At 41.7% G+C, this 18299-nt stretch overlaps 1 protein-coding gene across 4 annotated transcripts in view; it reads left to right on the top strand.

Moving 5' to 3' along the window:
* LOC311526286 (glutamate carboxypeptidase 2-like) overlaps nucleotides 1-18299 on the top strand; it is a 61324-nt gene that overhangs the window by 26000 nt on the left and 17025 nt on the right. For all 4 annotated transcript variants that reach the window (XR_014712984.1, XM_084639160.1, XM_084639159.1 and 1 more), the window contains 9 exons: nucleotides 1991-2116; nucleotides 4166-4352; nucleotides 5496-5589; nucleotides 8710-8808; nucleotides 11146-11231; nucleotides 12596-12715; nucleotides 14627-14709; nucleotides 16988-17051; nucleotides 17634-17701. Coding sequence is in view for 3 of the 4 variants with exons in the window: in XM_084639160.1 (XP_084495286.1) it covers nucleotides 1991-2116; nucleotides 4166-4352; nucleotides 5496-5589; nucleotides 8710-8808; nucleotides 11146-11231; nucleotides 12596-12715; nucleotides 14627-14709; nucleotides 16988-17051; nucleotides 17634-17701 (927 nt within the window). In the remaining variant the exon portion in view is untranslated. The remainder of the gene's footprint in view (nucleotides 1-1990; nucleotides 2117-4165; nucleotides 4353-5495; nucleotides 5590-8709; nucleotides 8809-11145; nucleotides 11232-12595; nucleotides 12716-14626; nucleotides 14710-16987; nucleotides 17052-17633; nucleotides 17702-18299) is intronic.

Here is an 18299-nt window from a genome sequence, read left to right on the forward strand (position 1 = left end):
GGGGTTACTGAAAGGTAAAGCTGGGATTTTTCATAAAGAAATCCCATCCTAAAATGTATTTTTAAGTAATGTGTCAGAGATGCCTGAGCATTCAAATAAGTGACTCTTTTTATTGTACTTAATTTTCCTGATTGTATTTCTTAAAAAGTGGGATGTTGCAGTGAATACCTTTGCTTAATCAAAGAATTCATAAAAATGAAAAGCTATAGAATAGTATGAAAAGGTTTTAACAATAAATTTTAACTCATATGGTGACTTGGCTTATCCTTTCACTGTAAAACAATTTCCCTGATTGTGGAAACCCAGCAGGCTGCTGTTAATTGGTATAATTACAGCACTCCAGTTATGATGCACACAAACAGCATTTTTGTGTTGGCTGACAAATATGGAGACGTATAAAATTGGGGATTCTGTACTCGACATTCTATAGAAATAATGATGAGAGAATGGGCCAGATTCTTCTCTCACTTACAGTGGTTTGACTCCAGTGTTACTCTGTTGACTTCATTGGAATTCCTGATGATTTGCACTGGTGAAAGCACGTGGAAACTCAAGCCCATGGCAGGGTTTCAGAAAGCTGTTACAGAAAATCATCTTAGTTTGGACATACGGTTTGGTCTGAACAAACCAGGCCACAATCTCGAGCAGGTGTAAATCAGCTCCACTGACTTCAACAGAGCATCACTGGTTTACACCAGCTGAAGATCTGGCCCATTGTGTCTGGCTTAAGTAGAGTCCACTCTTTGTATGGAGCAGTGCTGAAGTCACAGAGCGGTAAAATTGTGTAAAACGTACTTGTGGAATGTGCTAACTGATGTAACACAAGCCCAAATGTATTTGTAACAGGATGATCTGCCACTCAAAGGGCCAGAAGGCCTGGGGCCAGCCAACTAGCGCTGTGAGCCCCTTTAAGAATAGGTGATTGGGCCTTGTAGAAGGGATTGAAGGCTCAAATGAAGAAGAGATCTCCAAGAAACAGATTAGCTCCTGGAGCAGGGGACTCCCAGGCAGACAGCCTGGAGGAGGACTGGGGAATAGTTTTGTTTGAGTTGAGTTCAAATAATAAATATCAGAGGGGTAGCCGTGTTAGTCTGTATCCACAAAAACGAGGAGTCCGGTGGCACCGTAAAGACTTAAAGACTGCTATACTGTGGGTTTTGTCGGCATAACTACATCAGTTACAGGGGTAGGTTTTTTTCACACCCTGACCAATGCAGTTATGCCTATATAACTTTTCAGTGTAAACCAAGCCCAAATGACAACATAAAGATTTATAGCACACCCAGAATACATATACTGTATCCATTTTGCCATAAACCCACTTACAAATGGCCTCAAAGCTACTGGAAAATTGCACCAACTCCTCATTTTCTGTAAGCACAAGAATACTAGGATCCACTGTTAACATGAATCTGCTATGACTCTGTTATTCTTGAGTTCATTGAAAAGAAGGAGTTGGTGCAATAGCTTTGGGACAAAGATTTCAAGCATTTTATCAACCCACCCACAGAACTAATGTCTTCTAATGTCTTTGTGAGAGTGTGCTTTAATTACTAAAGCAAAGCCAAAAGCATTACCTTAGTAAAAATAATACCTAGAAACGCTTATGGGGTACTTTTAATCTTCAAGTATTAATTAATTAAGACTCCCAACATCTTTGTGAAGTAGCTAGGTATTACTGTCCTCATTTTACAGATGGGGAAACTGATGGGGTTTCAGGCTTCGTCCTGTACCACTGCAGTTAATGGAAGCTTTGCTATTGACTTCATTGGGCACAGGATCAGGAAGATAAAGAGCTTGAATGTGAGTTGAAGGTGCTCAGAACCTCACAGGTTAAAGGCATCTTCACTTGCCTGTGGCCACAGAGGGAAACCACATCAGACCCACGGTTATAACTTGAGTTCCTTGCTCCCAGATTGCCCCTTATTAGAGCACATCTCCTTTCTTATGTTCACTGATATCCCTGTTCTCGGTGCCTCTCATCTACTAGGGTGAGTTGGTGTACGTCAACTATGGCCGTACTGAAGACTTTTTCAAACTGGAGAGAGAGATGGGAATTAATTGTACTGGAAAGATTGTCATTGCCAGATATGGGAAAATCTTTAGAGGAAATAAGGTAACGTATCTACTCTATAATTGATATATATTCTCAGTTTGTGCTTAAGATATGACATGTCTTGGTGACTGATGGCCATATTTAGAATCTCTTGGTGATCTTAGCGTAATAGAGTTGTTTATCAGACTATGCTCAAAGATGCTTCTTGAGTAGGAGATATATACAAGCATATCTACGACAGTATAAATAAATAAATACATTTGTTTAAAATTACTCCTTTTGACAGATTCAGCTGTTCTTTAAAATGTATCTAACATGTTTCTATTTAAAGATTTCCCCAAACTGGGCAGGGATTAGCCCAACACAGGGTTTTTTAGTTTAAAAAAAAAAAACACCTATGGATTTCCTCAAATACTTTAGGCCCTGATTCAGGAAAGTTCATAAGCATATGCTTAATATTAAGCACATGTTTAAAAGCTTTCTTGACTAGGGATGCTTTCCTCAATCAGGCCCCTAGCCTGGATATGTCTGTGATCATATTTCTCTTAAAAATCCAATTGACTTCAATTTGAATAGGATTAGACCTTACATGTCATTTTACACAGTTTTCAGTTAACCCAGCAATCCTAATGCTGAATCTTTTAAAAGGGATGCCTAGATTGGTGATATTCTCTTGAGGAATATTTTGTGCCCATTGAAGGGACAACTGGCTCGTGTCATTTTCATAAGTGAAAGATAATATATGTAATACTCTATAGTGCTGAATTGTTTCTAGAACACCAAGTGGTCAAGAATCCAGCTGGATGGGAAAGGCTCATGAAAATGAGAGAGAGGATTCCCATGTTTTGTAGCATTCTTCTGTGGCATGCAGCACTCCTAAGGCTCGAGAGTGACGTGGACTTATTGTCACTAAAAGGAGCAACACAAATTCATTCTTGTTGTACTTATTGGAAATGCTGCATTCCTACTGACAAATTAGACAATATATATCTTGTCCAGTGAATTCCATTGGTTGATTATATTAAGTTTGCTTCTACAGTCCCACAGGATAGGATGAAGGGAAATATTGTATGTCCTGGGGATGGCTATGATAAGTTTTGACTAAAATATCTGGATCTTACAATCTCAGTTGAAGATTATTTGTCACTCCGTTACTATATTGATCTGTGTTACCTGCAGCAAAATAGATTAGGAAGCAAAAATGAGATCTGTAGCATCTTAAAGCACTATCTGTGGGCCAGAGTTAAACACTGATTTTGTTTGCCAGAAACACAGATATGAAAACCCTTCCCTTTGTTAAAACAGCACAGAGCTGATCTGATGCCCCGGTAAGCCTAAAGATAAACAGTTACTCTTTGGCTTTATGTACATGTTCAAACAAATGGCAGATTCAAGTCCTGGAGTAATACATTTTTCTGTCTCGTATGGTTTACGATTCTGAACCCCTCCCCTCCCTCCCCCCCCCCCCCCGGAGATATTGCATGTAAATCTCTCACTTAACAACTAAGATTTCAGGTTGTATTAACACTTGTCAGACTTTTATATTGTGCACTGAATATTTCAGTAATCAGCTGCTTGTTTTTGTCAGAGTGACAGGAAACAAACTAGAATTACTTGATACAGTAGTACCCTGTGAGTGCTGTTTCCATGTTATTGCACATATCTCCTGCCTAGGATTCTAAGTAGCACCAAGTCCCTTATGCACATGCTATATCAGGTTTCTCAGCAGGATACCAAACCTATTGGCTGCCAGGAAATTGCATGACATGAGAATAATTATGGGCCAATTTCTTATTTACACTAAAATCCCTTTAAGCCACTCGGGTAGTGTCAAGTGGCCTTAAAGTGGGTGTTAATGTAATTTATAGCCCTTTACAATGCCAGAACGGTAATAAATGAGATTTGGGTTCTAGGACTTATCCTCATTTTCAGCCCTTCGTTGAGAAATCTAAAAGGGGATGCTGCTTTAACCAGTTCCCTCAATGCAAAGAATCAAAGTCTATTCTGTGAAATGCCAGGTGCCCTCCTCTTGGGACCATGGCCTGGAGAATTCATGCACAGGTGTCAAGCTGTCAAGGACTGAACAAGGAAACGGGATATGCTTTTTAGGTGAAGAATGCTGAGATGGTTGGTGCCAAGGGAGTTATTCTGTATTCAGACCCTGCTGACTACTGCGCCCCTGGAGTAGATCCCTTTCCAAATGGCTGGAACCTTCCTGGAGGTGGAGCCCAGCGCGGGAATGTGTTAAATCTGAATGGGGCAGGGGATCCTCTCACGCCAGGTTATCCAGCAAAAGGTGAGTGGTGTTGAGAAGAAGCCATTGCCATGGCCCAAGCTCTGATGAGAGCCAGGTGGTCCCAAAGGGGTCTGGTCTCAGAAAGAGTGGGAGAGGGTGACAGCATGTTCCTCATTCCTTTGGAGCAGATGTATGTAAACCCACCTGTTCTTGCCATTGCATGGAGGAGGCAGCTTTGGGCTCCTCCTGCTAAGAGTGCTGCTGCATGGGACCCACAAGAGGGAGCAGGATGCTGTCAGCGGATTCAGAGTGGGCAGCATTGTGCTACTGAAGCTCAAAGTATTCTCACTTCGAGAGAACAGTCTGCATGAGGGAATAACACTGAGGTTGCGACTCTTAACATTCAACAGCCCAAATACTGGTCTGGGAGGGGACCCCCTCTTGCTGGTACAACTCCTAGCTCACTGGGGACAGCTGTCAAAGGGCAACATGCATATGTTTTGTTATGTTATATATATGTATGTGTGTTTATACAGATATATGTATTAAACCTTCTGTCTCTTCCCCTTCATTTCTGCACACTAGGGGTGACCCAAGACCACTTGCATAATCCCCAATGAAGGGGGGATATCGTTAGCTCCGCGGCTCTACAAGGCTGGGTCTGTTTCCCTTTCAGCCACTTGGCCCTTCGATTGTTCCGCATTTCCCTATAAAGCTGTTTGTGGCCATCTCTCCTCCTATCCTTACTGTTGTGCCTCTCGGTGCAGCAGGAAAAGATAGTGGTGAGAAAGTAGGAGATCAGCCACCATCCCTGCGCTAGATCCAATGATATTCTCTGCAAAAAAGTCCCGTCTGAGCCAGGGTCCTTCCTACTCCCATGTTAAGGAAATCCTTCTCTCAGACATTCTGCAAAGGAACCGTATTCAGAGATGGTTTCCAAATGTGGAATTTTGCACACACACCAGACTGGAATTTTGCACACACCAACCAGGGGTTGCAGGGTTGTGGACGCCCAAGGAGTGTGTTGAGGCCTCTCTGAAACTGTATTTATGTCGTGTAGACAGCAGCGTTCTTGTAGAAATCTCGGCCTCATTTTTAGCACAGCAGAGTAATTATTCCTGACGTCTATGTAGAACTGTGTTATGTGTTGTATGAATCGCTCTCAAAAGTCAGATAAAATAAACACCAACCTTCTACCTCCAGAGTACACCTATCGATATGAGGAAGCCAGGGCTGTAGGTCTTCCAAAACTTCCAGTCCATCCCATTGGTTACAATGATGCTGAAAAGTTATTACGGTAAGTAAATGGAAGACAAGGGGAAGCTTCATAAGAATGTCTTGTGAAATCCATGGAGGTATTTGAAAGAAGGAGAGAAAATAATTCATACTGTTCCTCTGGCACATTTACTAAAGTAGCTTGTTTGCTGTTATGGGGACCTCAAGGGAAAAAACATATGTTGGGTAAGTGCCCAGAGCATTTTAAATAAATCAAAATAAATAAATGTTTTACTGAAGCTATAAAATGTACCTTAATTTGAATAAGTAATCCAAGTGTAATAATTAGCAGGGCTGTCAAGTCGCCTACTTTTGGGAGGTGGTACCCCTAAATGAGTCAACCATTCACCCTGTGAAACATTTTTCTCTCATGTCTGGAGGATGGGTAAGGACCTGTGTGCCATCCCCACATTGTTAGATGCTGGCAATCTCTCACAGTGTATTAAATCAGCTGAATGTGAAATGATGCCAACAAGCTAAAACTTGGACCCAGTGTTCATCTAGCATTTCTCATTCATTCAGCAAAATTATCACCTTCTTGTAAGGCAAGGCTCATTTGTTGCCAGCTCCCAGACTAAACCTGTCAGGTTAGTCGTACTCTGTGTGCAGTTACACAGTCAAAGCTAGTGACCATCAGGTTCTTTGTTTAGTCAAATAATTCTCCAGAATGTTCATTCATTCGCCCTGAGACCAGGTGGAGGGGTGAGTTTAACGATCAGCTTTTGCTTTTAGATTTTGGTAGGATGTGCGGAATTATTATTACTATTTAATATTACATTATTTAATATTGATGATAGTGCTCAGTGTCTGATGGTACTGTGTATTGTACTAACAAGCCCCAATCCTGCAAACACACACAGTAACTTTATGTACATAAATAACCCTGTTGAACTCAATGGATCTACTCACATAACGTGACTCATGTGGGTAAGCACATTTAGGGTCAGGGCAATAAAGGTGAACAATGTATGTATAAAAAGTCTGTGGACCTGTCTGTCTTAAAAGCTTTATGATAATTAATCTGTGAAATCTGAGCCTCAGTAAACTTAAAACAATAGTTTCTAACTTGGTTGTGCATCAGAGATCATTCTAGTGAGCAGTGGCGAAGGGGACACTGTGTGCTGGTACAAGTTCTTTAGTTTTTTTCTTCTATTTCCCTGCTCTACAAAAGTTTTTTTCTCTCTCTCTCTCGCCTCCCTCCTCCCCTCTTGCAGAAATCTTTATTTGAGCCAGAAATAAGCTAGTGTTCAGTGTTGAGAACAAAAAGGTCAAAGATCACATTCACAAATACCTTGGCAAGAGTATTTGAACAATTAGAACATTAGGGTCATATGGGCAAGGCTGACATGAAAATTCTGGAGCCCTGGAGCTACTGTAAAGTTGTGTGCTCCCTTCCCCCTCCCCCTTTCCCCCGCATCCAGTTGTAACTCTTGGGTATTTGGTTTGTCATAATGGAAGCATGAAAAGACATTTAAAAAATTTTTTTTTGAATCAGCGACATAAACTTCTTTTTTTACTTCCTTCTCTTTCGAAAATAATTTCAGAAGTGTCTAAGTGACTTTAGTGTCCGTGGACTTTCAATGGGACATAGGCTCCAAAGTCACATAACTGCTTTTGAAAATCCCACACATTTATCTTTTTGCTTTTCTACTTTGTACATCAGTTGGGCATTAATCTGTTGATACAATAGTTTCTTTTCTCTAGTAACACATAATACAATTCCTAGCTTCTGACAGGGAAACGCCAACATATTTGATTTTACATCTGTTTAAGCCATCTGAGTTACAATGTTAAAAGCTACACAAATCCAAAACTTCTGGCAATTTCAGACAATGTGCATGATATTGCCCATTTCGGGTTTACATAGAACTTGCATATAACTGGTCTTTGCATTTATTTTAGGCATTCTTTCTGCACTGAATTATTCCCCCAGCTGTATGTGCATGTCTTTCCCTGAGCAAATAGGAGCTGTCTACCTGCATAAGATGGCACAATTAGGCCCTCTTTGGATGAAGTTTAAAAATCAGTCTGTGCCTAGCTTTCACTGAACTGGTCCTAGTATAAGCACATATTTCAGGCCAACCTGCTAAGGAATACTATATTCCCAAATCACTTTCCCACAAAGCTTTATGCTTAGTTCATAAAAAAGCGATGTGAGTTTGAAACTTGCTTTTTATGATCGATGAGCCAGTCAATAGTTGGCAGTGTAGCACAACTAGTAATTTGCCTTTAATTGAGTTGTAAATATCTAGAGAGTTGGTTTTAAAAACATAAATGAAATATATATCCTCAATAGACATTTGGTTCTTATTTTCATGTAAACCTTGAAAGATCAGAATGCCTAGTTCTTCCTATTTATAAAACAAATGCATTTTCCATAGATAATCTCATCGTGGGCATAAAGCATATGCTTAATAGCTTTGCTGAATGTAGATGAATTTATACAGATGCTTAAAATAAAGGGCACGCTTAAGTGTTGTGCTGATTTGGGGCCAGAATCAGGGCCACCTTCTGACATTCATAGTCCCTGAAGCTTACCCCAATTCTTATAAGCACTTAGCAAAATATATAAATATTTTAAAAAAGAGGCTTGGATGCTGCAAAGGCATCTACTCACACAGGCAGCTAAGCAGGCCCTGATTTTTAGCGACTTAGTTTGGGGATTTAGATTGTTCACTATTTAGAATAAGGACTGGTCTTAGTCTGGTTTTTTCAAGACCCTAGGACGTTTTGAAGCTAAAGAAACTACATTCATCACAAGTCCATGTGTATCACTGAAATGTAATTTCAATTGAATAGCCAAAGCATCAGTTAGTATATCCAATTCTGATGTCATTCCGCTGGTGCAAATACTTGGAGTTACTTTGGACTTACCAGGGTGTAACTGAGACCAGGATCTAGCCCATAGCCAGTGGTGCAAGAAAAGATCACTTGAATCATCCAATCGAATTCCCCTCCATTTTAGAAGCCTATTCAATACATTTTTTGTTTTAAAGCTTAGATGGTAAGCTTTTTGAGGTAAGTGTGTGTGGGTTTTTGTTCAGTGTTTGTACGGTGCTTAGCACAGTAGAGGCTTTGTCCATGACTGGCACTACACTTACACAAATAACAAATACTAAAAAACAGATTTTTTTTATAACAGTAACATGGGAGGACCTGCTCCACCAGACAGCAGCTGGAAAGGAAGCCTGAATGTGTCTTACAACATTGGGCCTGGTTTTGTGAGCAGTTACTCTACAAGGTCAGTTTTGCATGACATAAAGCAAGTTTTAATAGATAGGGAAATATAACAACAGTTGGTGAAATCTTTGAACTAGAGCTCTGCAAGTTTTGACATTTGGGGGTCATTGCCAGTTTTTCCTTGGTGTCAGGGCATATGGCATTGTTTCTGGGCTAAAGTGAACTCAGAGCAAAACATCAGCTCAGTTTCTCCTAGTTTTGATGCAAATTCATACATTGTTCAAGGTTCAAGCAATCCAGGGCTCGAATTCATTTGCAAGGTTTCCAGATCTTAGCAAACTCTCTGATCAATCAGGACTGAGTCGAAGGCCTCACAATAAAAGTTCCACTCACGTCTATTTTGAGCTAAGCTGTCTTTAGCTTTGGGACTATTTGTTGCATCATATAAAATAAGGAAGATATTAATCTCAAATGTACATTGTTCTGAAAATTCTAATGTAATGTGTTATTCCTTACATTAGAAAGCCTCATTTTTGCTTCAGGTGGCTATGACTGAGGCCACATGATCTACTGAATTACAGCCAATGGCTAGAAGCCACATGTTGAACTAGTCAGACTGAACTATTGTAATGACCTCAGATGAACCACTTGAGCTCCTCTTCCTCCTATAGTCAAATCATCAGGAAAATGAGATTAAAAAAATACAGGACTGCACTGAGAGTCAGATGCTGCCCCTTAGGTTGGCTGGTACATAAGTGAACAAAAGACATGTTCGTGGGCTTTGTTCCTTTCCCGGGCCGGGTGGTCACCTGATTCCTTTGTTCTCCAGCCCTTTGGCTCTCGCCTTGCGGGGGGGGAGGGGCCCGGGCCATCGGTTGCCGGGAGGCAGGGTGTCGGCCGTTCTCTGTGTCCAGACTCCTGCACGCGCCTGCCCTCTAGGGCTCTGCAGTGGTCATGCACCCTTGCCCCACTCCCTGGATGCTTGGGAGCTGCCTGGGGGAAGCTGAGGCGCCCCCACACTATTCAGAGGAAACATTGAGAACAGTCCCACTTCGTCACACCACCTTTACCCAGAAAGCTCTGGGGCCGGGGACCCAGGGGAGCTGGGAATGGCATGCCCTGGGTGGAGGGGTGTGATGAAGTGGGAATGTTCTAAAATGTTTTCTCAGTTCTGCGGAAAAGGACCTAGGGGTGACAGTGGACGAGAAGCTGGATATGAGTCAGCAGTGTGCCCTCGTTGCCAAGAAGGCCAATGGCATTTTGGGATGTATAAGTAGGGGCATTGCCAGCAGATCGAGGGACGTGATCGTTCCCCTCTATTCGACATTGGTGAGGCCTCATCTGGAGTACTGTGTCCAGTTTTGGGCCCCACACTACAAGAAGGATGTGGATAAATTGGAGAGAGTCCAGCGAAGGGCAACAAAAATGGTAGGGGTCTGGAACACATGACTTATGAGGAGAGGCTGAGGGAACTGGGATTGTTTAGTCTGCAGAAGAGAAGAATGAGGGGGCATTTGATAGCTGCTTTCAACTACCTGAGAGGTGGTTCCAGAGAGGATGGTTCTAGACTATTCTCAGTGGTAGAAGAGGACAGGACAAGGAATAATGGTCTCAAGTTGCAGTGCGGGAGGTTTAGGTTGGATATTAGGAAAAACTTTTTGACTAGGAGGGTGGTGAAACACTGGAATGCGTTACCTAGGGAGGTGGTAGAATCTCCTTCCTTAGAAGTTTTCAAGGTCAGGCTTGACAAAGCCCTGGCTGGGATGATTTAATTGGGGATTGGTCCTGCTTTGAGCTGGGCGTTGGACTAGATGACCTCCTGAGGTCCCTTCCAACCCTGATATTCTATGATTCTATGTTACAACTTAGAATGTGTCCTGATGTTCTGGGTGGGCCTGATGCCCCACTGACTCCCGCCCCTGTGATTCCATTCTCTGCAGTGGTGTTACCCCGGAGTTACACTGGCTAAATGACAGAGGAACCAACCTCTATATTTTTAACAAAATATTTATAAAATATGTTAGTTTTCCTTTCTCCCTCCCAACTTTAAAAATCAGCTGCTAACAGAACATCATTTTAAGGTCAGAGCTTTTAGTCTGTTGCCAGTATAAATCATAGCAGCAATCAATATAAATAGCACGTTACCAATATAAGTCATGCACCAACAATGTGATTAGGTAACTTTCCAATGCCAAATTGTGTCCTCAATTTCAATAATATAAAGCTGGTGCAACTTCAGTGGACTTTTCCCAGATTTACATTTGTTTAAGTGAGAGCAAAATTCTGCCCTTAATCTCTTACTATAAACAATATATACCTTATGCATTTTTAAAGCATATAATGTTTTATTAAGTGATCTGATGAGTTCTCTCTTTACATTTGCTTTCCAATGCATTAGGAAGGTCAAAATGCACATTCACAGTAGCAATAAAGTGACAAGAATTTACAACGTGATCGGTACCATCAGAGGAGCAACAGAACCAGGTAAAGCCATTTGTCTTATAAATTATCTGTGGGTGCAGGGAACTGCAGATACACCTAATTAAGCATAGTAATTAAAAAGAGAGGACGTGGAAGAGGGTTTTCTCTATATTCTACTTGGTGAGCACGTCTGTTTGTACACATTGGGGATTTCCTGCAGGAGCACTCACACAGTTTAGGTTATGTCAGCACTTTCACTGTAAAAACTGGTTTTCCAAGGGGAACGTAACCTAGACATAAACATTTGCGTCCAGGCAAGCAATATTGCAAGTACATTCTCTAATGGATTTTTTTTAATAAGAGAGTTGTGGGAATTTAATAATAAATGGAAGTTTAGATCTTTACGAGTTTGAAAAGACATTCATGTTCTTGCCAATGAAATTGCTTCACCCCTTAATGGCTTATGTGTACTATATTATGGCATCTTTTATCCAACGTGATCTGAAAGCCCCTAAGCTGGTTTTCAGATATTTATAGGATAGTAAGATCTCTTCATCCGCAACCACAATACAGCCATTTCTGGACTGAAGCACAATTGTAACAACATCAAGCAAGACAGTAGGATTTATTCTTTCTTCAGTGCCATATCATGTCAACTGCATCTTCCATTGTGACTTGGTTAACCCTCATTGTAATGTACCTATCACCTAGGGCAAGAAAATACTACTTCAGTGTCTTTAAAACTTGTTGAGTTAAGAGCACTCAGGATGTAAAAATGTAAATACTGGGCCAGTTTTGACCATCAAATGCACCATAATAAGGTGTATGATGGAGTGTCTGTCATAGCAAAGGAAAGTTTTAAGGAGGGATTTGAAACAGAATAATGAGGATAAATAGAAACCCAGAAGGTTATTGGTTTTGATACAGTTTTTAAATGTGTGCAGTTTTATTTTAGAGTTGGTGGTTTGTACAGTTTTTGTTTGCTTGTTCATGTGACTTGATTAAACTTCAGGCAAAGACAGCATAGAAAATCAAAAGCCCAAATGATGAATATTTTGGAAAATGATGCATGTCAGAAAAAAGGGGTTAATAATCGCAACAACTTTAAAAATGTAGACTACAGTTGGAACTAATTATTGTTATGGTGTCTGTTATAAACATCTTTTGGAGTTAAAGTGCTACTAAGTTTAGAACTTCTACAGATGCAAATATAAATAAGCCACAAACCAGCTGCAGTTCAGCGACAAACTTGCCTGTAATTTTTTTCTAAAGAGATTTACAGTGGCTCCTGCCATTCGTGAAGTAAACTATTAAAGTGATGTATTTGTTGCCTGCAAACCTACATAGACTACATCGCTACTCTCCATTGACACTATTACTGCAGGAAAGAGATCCTCCAAATAAACCCCTCTGATTAATTTCTCCAGACAGATACGTCATCCTGGGAGGCCACCGTGACTCCTGGGTCTTTGGTGGAATTGATCCTCAGAGCGGGGCAGCTGTGGTTCATGAGATTGTGAGAAGTTATGGGAAATTGAAGAAGGAAGGTATGTGACTAAAGAATAAAGCAAACAGAACCATTTAAAGATTTTTCTTAAACTAAGGGTCAAATTTCTGCTCCCAGTTGATTTAAGTTAAATACAGGCTTAAGTGCTCTGCTAAATCAAGGCCACAGTCCTTCATATTTGGAATTTGCTGTCAACTCTTCAGTTATCTATTGTAGATATTTCAAAGTCCCTATAATGATGGTATCCAAAGGTGTGATCCATGAAGATATATAGGCATCTAAGTCCCATTTTTAGGCATCATTGCAATCCACAAAATGCAGCTTGGCTTCCGCCTAACCACGTAGGTGCCTAAATTTGCTCAGGGCCTACATTTTTGCTTGTGAGCATGCACACTGCAGCCTCATTTTAGGTGCCCGAATCTGTATCTCCCGCCTAAGCCCCAGAACAATTCACAAACCAGGGGCGTTAGGCATTCAGCAGCCTAAGTTGCGTGGAGGAGTCTGAGCCGACAGACGTGCTCTACGTTGCAATTCCGAAGTCCGTTCGTGGATCTTGGCCTACGTGCCTCTTTCATTCATAGTGTGGTAAATTTGCTTTGGCAAGGATTTACAGTATGTAATTATAGAAATTACTGAACTCTTGTATAACAGTTTTCATCTTTACAGTGCTTTGCAGCTGCTAATCACTGTTATCTTAACTATAATGAGTTAATCAAATTATTGATGTTATGACACCCTTGGTTTCCAAGATGGTGATGGGTATGGAAGGTTTCATCTGGGGAAGAAAATCAGGCAGCGTGTGGAAGATTGGGAAGTAAATATGACGTACGGGGTAACTGGTTAAAATTCTACAGTCTGTGACACAGAAGAAGTCAGACTAGATCATGTAGTAGCACCACCTGGCCTTAAAAATCTATGGAACTGTGCCATAAGAGAGTAAGCAAGAATCTGAGAAGACAACATTTATAGCTTCCGGATCAGTTAAGTGTTAAACCAGTGTGAATGGGACCCGGAATACGTACAGGATACACAGTGAAAAATTAATAGGAGAACAAGTTTAAAAATACAAGGTTCCTAATATACTTAAGGGTGGTGAGGAATGTCAACACCATTAAAAGTCAACTACCAGAACAAGTGGAGTCTTCTTTTATTGAGTTGGAAATCCTGGAGACAGAGGTCCTGACATAACCGGAACACTGTGCTCCAGTAGCTTTCTTTGCCCAACCACAGCATTTAAAACCTGTTAGAGGTTAATTTTGTTTCCTTCACTGCCTAGTTACCGAACGTAATAGGAAACAATGTTTAGTGAAGCCAACCAGGAACGGGAGTAATAGCAGTGGCATGAAGGAGAGCTTGGATAAAGTAGACACAGATAAAAACACATTGCAATATATCCTGCTCCAGATTACCATGGCTTCAAGTCACATGCAAAGCTTTTTAGAGCGAAAGATTATTGTTTAGAGGTGGATCTATCAAAACCACACAGGGGATTTCTCGATATTTGAGAGTTGGTGTTTGGGAAGAATGGGGGTCAGGGAAAGCCTTTATGACCCTAGACGTGGAACAAGTACTAAGATGTATATTTAAATGAAAGAGGACAGTAATTTAGTGTCTGTACTGAACGGAGCTGGTTGTAAAAAATCAAAACACTTTTGCAAAAGTTCTTCCCCGGTTATTTACCAAAATGTTGAATTTAGGAAAATGCCAATCACCTCAGGTACTGAGCAAAGACAAAGGTCTGTATCAGGCATAATACTGCAAACTATGAGTAAAATTACAAAAGATTTTGGGGTAGATTCCCCAAGTGTGCCTTTTACACCACACATCATTCTTGCAGCTGAGATCCAAACTGTTGTTACTCATGGTATGATTTATTCTCAGTTTAATATACACTCACAGTGTATTTCTCTGGAGTAATTCTCCTGTTGCTTTAAATCTTTTATTATTGTAGGATGGAGGCCCAGAAGAACAATGATCTTTGCAAGCTGGGATGCGGAGGAATTTGGCTTGCTGGGATCTACAGAGTGGGCTGAGGTAAATCAAGAATAAGTGATCCAAGAGAGTTCTGCACAATGGTAGATCTTTCCCCCACTTTTGGAACCTGCTGCAGTGAGGCATGTTCATATACACACAAACACATGAGAGAGTGTCCAAGGTTGTATTGCTAAATACCAAAAAACAGTCCCGCAACATTCAAGTAATAACTAGGGCCCTACCAAATTCTGGGTCCGTTTTGGTCAATGTCATGGTCATAGGATTTTAAAAATCGTAAATGTCATGATTTCAGCTATTTAAATCTGAAATTTCAAGGTGTTGTAATTGTAGGGGTCCTGACCCAAAAAGGAGTTGGGGGGTTGTCACAAGGTGGTTATAGGGGGAGGTTGTGGTATTGCTACTGTTACTTCTGCGCGGCTGCTGGCGGCAGCGCTGCCTGCGGAGCTGGGCAGCTGGAGAGCGGCGGCTGCTGGCCGGGAGCCCAGCTCTGAAGGCAGAGCTGCGGCCAGCAGCAGCAGCGCAGAAGTAAGGATGGCCTGGTATCATATTGCCACCCTTGCTTCTCTGTTGCTGCTGGCGGGGTGTTGCTGTCAGAGCTGGACGCCTGGCCAACAGCTACTGCTCTTCTGCCACCCAGCTCTGAAGGCAGCATGGAAGTAAGGATGGCAATACCATGACCGCCCTAAAATAAACTTGCAGCCCCCCCGCAACTGCCTTTTGGGTCAGGACCCCTGACTTGAGAAATGCTGGTCTCCCCCGTGAAATCTGTATAGTATAGGGTAAAAGCACACAAAAGACCAGATTTCATGGGGTGGGGGTGGGGGAATCAGATTTCACGGTCCGTGACACTTTTCTCATGACCGTGAATTTGGTAGGGCCCTAGTAATAACCCTTCCCCAGGAATACAGTAAATTATTCTCGGCTTTAGCAATGAGCAACCTCAATGTGAATTTCATCTGAAGAGGCCACTTGTGCTACCCACAGTATGACCAAAGTAACAATGCTACATCCCAAAACAAAGTGTGTCTGAGACTATACCAACCTATACTTGCAAGTAGTGACCCAGCAAGTTGGAGATATTGGGCTTGATTCTCCTCTCAAACCAATTTTAAATGGGTGTCATTCCATTGATTTCCATGGAGCTGCTTGAGATTTACACTGAAGTAAACGAGATCAGAATCAGATCTGTTGTTTTGGTTGCTGCCCTAGGTACTTTCTGATTCGTACTGAGATTGTGAATACCCGTGTCATAAATCCATCTGCATTAATAATATTCAGAATCAAGGGTACCATGTCTCTGTACAACCACTTAGAGGAAGACACTAGTTCATTGACTTTAAAAGCACCCACAAGGTCAAGCTAAAGGCTATTCTAACTCAAATCATTCCAAAGAAGGCCCATAAATCTTGCACTGAAGCTTCTTTTCAGCATGTGAAGTATGACTGGCTTGCTGTTTTATCATCCACAATTTTCCTTACTGCAAAATCTCCTTGTTTTCTCTTGGATGGCATGGTAATTATAAGTCAGAAAAGTTCACAAAATAATGAATGATCTAGAAAAGGTAGATTGGGAACTTCTGTTCTCCCTTTCTCATAACACCAGAACAAAGGGACATTCAATGTAACTGAAAGGTGGGAAATTCAAAACTGATAGAATGACTTATTTTCATATAGCACACAGTTAGCCTGTGGAACTCATTCCGACATGAAGCTGTTGACTCCAGAAGTTTAGCAGATTCAGATGCAGAGCTGTAATAGTAAATATTAAAGCAGCAAAGAATTTTGGAAGGCATATAAATAACTGCAAGATTTATGGCATAAGCAAACCTCTGACTAATGGGATTAGGAGGATATTTCCCTTGGTGACAGATTATCCCGTAACTGTGTATGGCAGTATTTCTTGCACTTTCCCTGAAGCAGTTGTTAATGGCCAGTGTAGATGATGAGATATTGAACTAGGTGGTTTGATCCAGTACGGCCATTCATATGTTCCTAACCGTAAAGAAGGCATGAGGTGCCGTCTATAGTAGTTCAGAGCATCTGCTCCATTTAACTAAACAAAACCTTGTGTTTGGTTGGAATGGGCCCCAAATCTCACCTTTAAATACTTATCCAGAAACTCTTGTGTGCAGTTCTCCTTGCTCTGAAAGAAACTGATTCATGTGCTCTGGGAGTCAAGACTGACGTGTGAGTCCAAAAGTACCGTATGGACTGGATTGTGGTAGTTTGGAATGCTGCAAGATTCTACATCGCAAAATTTACAGTGTTATTTTGAGGGGAAAAGTTAATCAACTTGTTTTTTTTTCCCCCCACCACAGGAAAATGCCAAACTATTACAAGCCCGTGGGGTGGCGTATATCAATGCCGATTCCTCAGTTGAAGGTGTATACTTGTGTTTCTATGGCAGTGGCAGGTGGGAGGTAGATAAAATTGAGACAACTTCACTTGAGGCTCAGTGCTGGCTTTGCCATGGGCCCTGAGAAAAGTGCATTGTTGCGTTGGCCCGTGAGCAGCTTGGGAGGGAGATGGTGACCCAGAGTTACAATTACCCTCTTGCTTCGGGGAGGGAGTATATTATGCTGGGCATAGAACTACAGTATCTGACACATGGTGTTGGGGGGAGGAAGGAGAGATGGAGGTAGAACCAAGGACCTACCTGCTATACATCCCTCCCAGTGGCTCTGTAGAGTCAGCTTCCCCTCCCGTGTGGCTATCCGTGATATGGGTAGTGAGCACGGGGTGTAAGGCAGGACCCCTGAGCTATTGTGCTAGCTGAAGCACAATTTAGCCCAAATCCTAAGCCAGTGTGAATGCACTGAGCAGCCTACAGCTGGCAGCCCGATCTACTTTGGAGATCCTGCTTTTCCTCCTGGTGTCTCCTCTTATTACAGACATGTCTCCTCCCTCCACAAAAACACAGAGCAGACTTGGTTTTCTATTGTAAACGCTGACCCTGTCTTTCAGGAAACTACACTCTGAGAATTGATTGTACTCCGCTGATGTACAGCCTGGTGTACAGCTTGACGAAAGAGGTAAAGATACACTAAAATATCAACTGATGTAGCAACAGTAACTACCCATAGGAGCTGGTTATTGTACTGGATGTGAAACTGTTCTCATTACAAACAGACTTAGGCCAAAATTCTGCACAGTTGTCAGGGCTTCTGTTGATAGTAGTAAAATCTGTTATGGGCATCATCAGATAGTTAGGCCTCAATGGTCATATTCCACTCTCATTTACCTCAGTGCCACCAGTGTGGTTGACCAGATGTCATGAGAGTAGTATTTGGCCATCAAGAGTTCAGTTTAATAATGTCACCCATTCACATTTCTTATATACTGGTACTATGGAGGGGTCAGTAGTGACTCCATAGTTAAGGTTATGTTGAGTTTTTCCCTTAAAATGTGTGTGAGGGAGCAGAGAAACTGGTGTTCGGCACAGCAGGGGTTAAATAAAACCTTTGGGTTCAGCTAGCCCCACCCCACTAGACCTACAGCCAAGGCTTTTCTGGAGGGGGAGAAAAGAAGGGAGCCTGGCTCAACTGGAGGCTGACTGGCTAGGAGCAGGAGTGCTCTGTCTGCCTGCCTGCCCAAAGGGATAGATTAGTGACCTGCCAGCCAGCGCAGCCA

This window comes from Lepidochelys olivacea (assembly GCF_965140295.1).
Source record: "Lepidochelys olivacea isolate rLepOli2 genome assembly, chromosome: 1".
Lineage (NCBI taxonomy): Eukaryota > Metazoa > Chordata > Testudines > Cheloniidae > Lepidochelys > Lepidochelys olivacea.